This window comes from Astyanax mexicanus, chromosome 22 (genome assembly GCF_023375975.1).
Source record: "Astyanax mexicanus isolate ESR-SI-001 chromosome 22, AstMex3_surface, whole genome shotgun sequence".
NCBI lineage: Eukaryota > Metazoa > Chordata > Actinopteri > Characiformes > Acestrorhamphidae > Astyanax > Astyanax mexicanus.
This window is the reverse complement of record NC_064429.1, coordinates 8,005,779-8,010,659: the sequence shown is the minus strand read 5'-3', so window position 1 is coordinate 8,010,659 and position 4,881 is coordinate 8,005,779. Positions and strand designations below refer to the sequence as shown.

Sequence of the window (4,881 nt, the reverse complement as noted above, 5' to 3'; positions counted from 1 at the left end):
ATTAATCTAATAGATGTCTATAAATATATAAATCTATTAATCTAATAATGCCTATAAATATATAAATCTATTGATCTAATTAATGCATATAAATATATAAATATATGAATTTAGTTAATGCCCATAAATATATCAATCTAATTAATGCCTATAAACATATAAATCTTTGAATCAAATTAATGCCTATAAATATATAAAGCTATGAATCTAATTATAACCTATAAATATATCAATCTAATTAATGCCTATACATATTTAAATCTATCAACCAATCAATCTAATTAATGCCGATAAATATAATAGAATATCTATAATCAATCTAATAAATGCCTTTAAATATAATAATATATCTATAATCAATCTAATAAATGGCTAGATGGATATGGCAATATATCTATAATCAATCTAATTAATGGCTATAAACATAATAATATATATTTTATCAATCTAATTAATGGCTATAAATATAATAATATATCTATAATCAATCTAATGAATGCATACTATAAATATAATAATATATCTATAATCAATCTAATGAATGCATACTATAAATATATTAGTATATCTATAATAAATCTAATTAATATCCATAAATATAATAATATATCTATAATCAATCTAATGAATGCGTACTATAAATATAATAGTATATCTATAATCAATCTAATTAATGGCTATAAATATAATAATATATCTACAATCAATCTAATGAATGCCTATTATAAATATAATAATAATAAATATACAATCAATCTAATGAATGCTTATAAATATAGTAATAATATATATATACAATCAATCTAATGAATGCCTGTTATAAATATAATAATTATATATATATATATATATATATATATATATATACAATCAATCTAATGAATGCCTGTTATAAATATAATAATTATATATATATATATATATATATATATATATATATATATATACAATCAATCTAATTAATGCCTACTATAAATATAATATATATATATATACAATCAATCTAAAGAATGCCTACTATAAATATAATAATATATCTTCAATCGATCTAATTAATGCCTACTATAAATATAATAATATATCTACAATCAATCTAATGAATGCGTACTATAAATATATTAGTATATCTATAATCAATCTAATTAATGGCCATGAATATAATAATATATCTACAATCAATCTAAAGAATGCCTATTATAAATATAATAATAATAATATGTATATATATATATATATATATATATATATATATATATATATATATATATATATATATATACAATCAATCAAATGAATGCCTATAAATATAATAATATATCTACAATGAATCTGATGAATGCCTATAAATATAATAATATATCTTCAATCAATATATATAATTAATAGGTATGAATATTTAAATCAATCAATCTAATTAATCCCTCTCTGACCCCCTGAAGCAGCTCAGGAACAGCTTCCTCCTTCCTCCCTGTGTGGAAAAGATCAGAAGAAAACAGAATAAATTAAGACTTGGTGTAAAAATCATTACTATAATAAATCAGAGAATCATTAAAATGTCTCTTTATATATAGATTTATAGTGGTATGTGTTTTGTGTGTTGCTTTAGATTAAATTGAACTCTGACCTTTCTTTTGGGAGGGGTCTCCACCGCGTCCCTTCGCTCTTCCAGGTCCTGCACGTCCTACAAGAAGCAGAGATAAAGAAGTAAAGGGGTTTAATGTAGAATTGCAGACACTTTATTAAACATTACACTGCAGAAAATAGAGAACGCTTTTATACCATCAGATAACATCATTATTATTAAATGAGACACATACTGAAGATACTGGAACAAACTCTTACCTGTGCAGCCGGTTCCGCCTCCAGACCTTGGTCCGCCTCCCCAACCAGCACCGAGACTCGAGCACGGGACCTGAAACGAGAAAACACAGAGGTCCAAAAGTTGGTGGTGAATCTTTTCAGGGATCTGCTCTGTGTTCTGATGGTGGGTGAAGGTGCAGTGACTCCCTGGCCGGTTAGCTCTGGTGGGAAGACGGTGGTGGTGAGGTCCTCCACTGAAGATTCTGAGCACTGTCCAATAAAAAGATTAGATAAGATAGTCCTTTATTAGTCCCACAGTAGTGAAATTCACACAGATACAGCAGGAAAAGGACAGCAAGGAACACAGAAACAGAAAGAGATAAACTATATTAGTATTAACAATATAAACGATAATTAATAATACAATTAAATGAAAAACCTGCATTGCACATAAAAATTATGCACATTATGTTTTAAAAAAGACTAAACTGGGTCTGATGTAGGTGTGTAACAGTTTAATAGAGACTCACAGAGGAAAAAGGTGAGGTGTATCTGCTAGAGACGTCTGAATCCTCCTGAAAAAAAAACAAATACATACTTTAATTCATACTGATCCATCTCTAGTTTTATTACTGCGTGGTGTTAAAAGTGAATTTGGTCTAAAATTTAAGAATTTTCTATGAAAGATAGTTAAATTGGGTTAAATAACACTGAGCGCTCACCTTCGACATCTCCACCTCATCGTCGAGGTCCTCCACCTCCCAGACAGGGTCGGTCAAAGCCTAGAAGAATCAGAGGGGAAGAAATGAGCAGGTTTTCTAAAGCTCTGCAGATCTTCAGTGGTTTTAAGGAGGCAGAGAGATGGAGATGATACTGGATTAACTGTAAACTCTTACCTGGTACTTGGTTTATTTCAAGTTATGCCCAAAACAAACCCATGATTAATTAAGAGAATTAGTACATTCCTTGTTTCTTTACATTTTAAGCCACACAAAGTGTACTTTTCCCGTCGTTATGATAGCAAAGACACACTGACACGCCCTAAATCAAGCTGTATGTTTAACATTGAGGCTATACTGGGTCTGATGTAGGTGTGTAAAAGTTTGATAAAGACTCACCGAAAAAAAAGACGAAGAGGAAACGGAAGAGACGTCTGACTCCTCCTGAAACAAAACAAATACATACTTTAATTCATTTTGATCCATCTCTAGTTTTATTTTTGAGTGTTGTAAAATGTGAATTTGGTCTAAAATGTAAGAATTTTCTATGAAAGATAGTTAAATTGGGTTAAATAACACTGAGCGCTCACCTTCGACATCTCCACCTCATCGTCGAGGTCCTCCAACTCCCAGACAGGGTCGGCCAAAGCCTAGAAGAATCAGAGAGGAAGAAATGAGCAGGTTTTCTAAAGCTCTGCAGATCTTCAGTGGTTTTAAGGAGGCAGAGAGATGGAGATGATACTGGATTAACTGTAAACTCTTACCTGTGCAGCTGCACCTGGGATGATTGCTGCAGGCTGTGGGCGGGAGGTGGGCACCGTGTGTAGGATGTGTTTCACCCAAGCCTTTCGGCACTGTCCAAAAAAGAGTCCAACAGAAACAAAACTAAACAAACAGCGGCTAAATAAAAAGATAAATTATTTATTATAAACACTCAGGACTGTCCTGAACCCAGCAATTTTTAGAATGCTACCAATTTTACTACCAGAAACACGTTGTTATTCACTCTAAAAAACAGAGGTACGATATAAGTACTTTTTTGTACTCAAATTGTACCCTCAAAGATATAATATTGGTCTTTACAGGGTCAGATGTGTTCCATGTGAAGTACAAAATCTTTCCTAACAGCAGGAAGTACAGATTTGTACCATTTAAAATGTACCAGCGAAAAAGGTACATTCATTTTTTTGTACCACTGCACTGATAAACAATATATATTTTAATTACTTTTTAAGTATTCTTATAAGTACTCTTTTAAGTACAAATCTGTACTTATTTTTCTAAGTGTTTCATATATCATATAAAATTATACACATAATAATAATAATAATAATAATAATAATAATAATAATATCCACAGCAATAAACAATAACCACCACAACAATACCAACTCTAAAATAAATAAATAAATAATAATAAATCCTTCATTGAAAGGATACAGTACAAGCTATAAAAACAGAAAACAAACAAGACATACATATTTACTGTCAGTGAAGTTTAATACAAACCATACATATAAAAGCATATTAATGTGAAATTTAAGTAAATAAATATATTTATATTTATAACACGGACAATATTAAATTATTTTAATTTTAAAATATATAAATAAATAAATAAATAGAACGACTTCTATACATTTAAAATGCAAGATAATTAATTAAATGTTCAATTTTATGTGATAATGTGACAAAAATGTGACAAAAACACTTTTAACGTTATTTATTTTAATAAATAAGTGTGATAGATTTTTAACTGAAACTGAATTAAATATTTTATTTTAATTTTTTTATTTTATACATGATACGGACACGCTATAAAGTGTCATTTTAAGGGAATTTGTCAGAGTAATTAAATGTACTGGGAAATGAGAAATAATTAATTAAAGGTTTAATTTAATGTGTTTAACCGTAAAAAAAATATTATTTATTAATAAATAGTTATTTATTTTTTCATATATAGGTTTGATTGATTTTTAACTGAAACAATTTATTTATTTTATTTATTTGTTTTTTGTACAGGATACGGACACTCTCTCAGAGTCTTTGTTAAAGGGAATTTTTCAGTGTAAATGTGGTGGTTAACGACCGCCCCCTGCTGGATAAGTTACAACATAACACTTCTTTATTCCCACCGACTTCGGACTAACTAAATAAATAAAGTATTTATTTTTTTATTTATTATTGTTTTTAATACAGGAAAAGTAAATAATTATTTTATGCTGAAATACTTAGTATTGTGCTCTTTAATTGAAAATAACAGGGCTAAATAACATTGAAGGGGAGGTAGAGTCCCCTAAAACAGGTCTACTGACACCCGTACCAAATACGGGCTGGACTGGTAGTCTGGTGTACCGGGCAT

The 4,881-nt window shown here is 28.9% G+C and overlaps 1 protein-coding gene across 1 annotated transcript; it reads right to left on the bottom strand.

Annotated features, from left to right (window-relative positions):
* Positions 1 to 1,283: 1,283 nt before the first annotated feature.
* LOC125787061 (uncharacterized) lies at positions 1,284 to 4,881 on the bottom strand. The gene is made up of 9 exons (XM_049470842.1): positions 4,835 to 4,881; positions 3,284 to 3,404; positions 3,110 to 3,169; positions 2,919 to 2,963; positions 2,523 to 2,582; positions 2,331 to 2,375; positions 1,843 to 2,070; positions 1,625 to 1,681; positions 1,284 to 1,468 (listed from the first exon to the last, which is right to left on the bottom strand). The coding sequence occupies exons 1-9, from the start codon at positions 4,879 to 4,881 to the stop codon at positions 1,415 to 1,417; spliced, it is 717 nt and encodes a 238-aa protein (XP_049326799.1). The 3' UTR covers positions 1,284 to 1,414.

Bases quoted from the DNA above. Each gene is read 5' to 3' on its own strand.
- LOC125787061 (XM_049470842.1), bottom strand. From the start codon at position 4,881: ATGCCCGGTACACCAGACTACCAGTCCAGCCCGTATTTGGTACGGGT. The intron at 2,583-2,918 runs GTGAGTCTTTAT...TGATTCTTCTAG, and splicing joins CCTCTTCGTCTTTTTTTTCG to GCTTTGACCGACCCTGTCTG. The intron at 2,376-2,522 runs GTGAGCGCTCAG...TTTTTTTTTCAG, and splicing joins ATGAGGTGGAGATGTCGAAG to GAGGATTCAGACGTCTCTAG.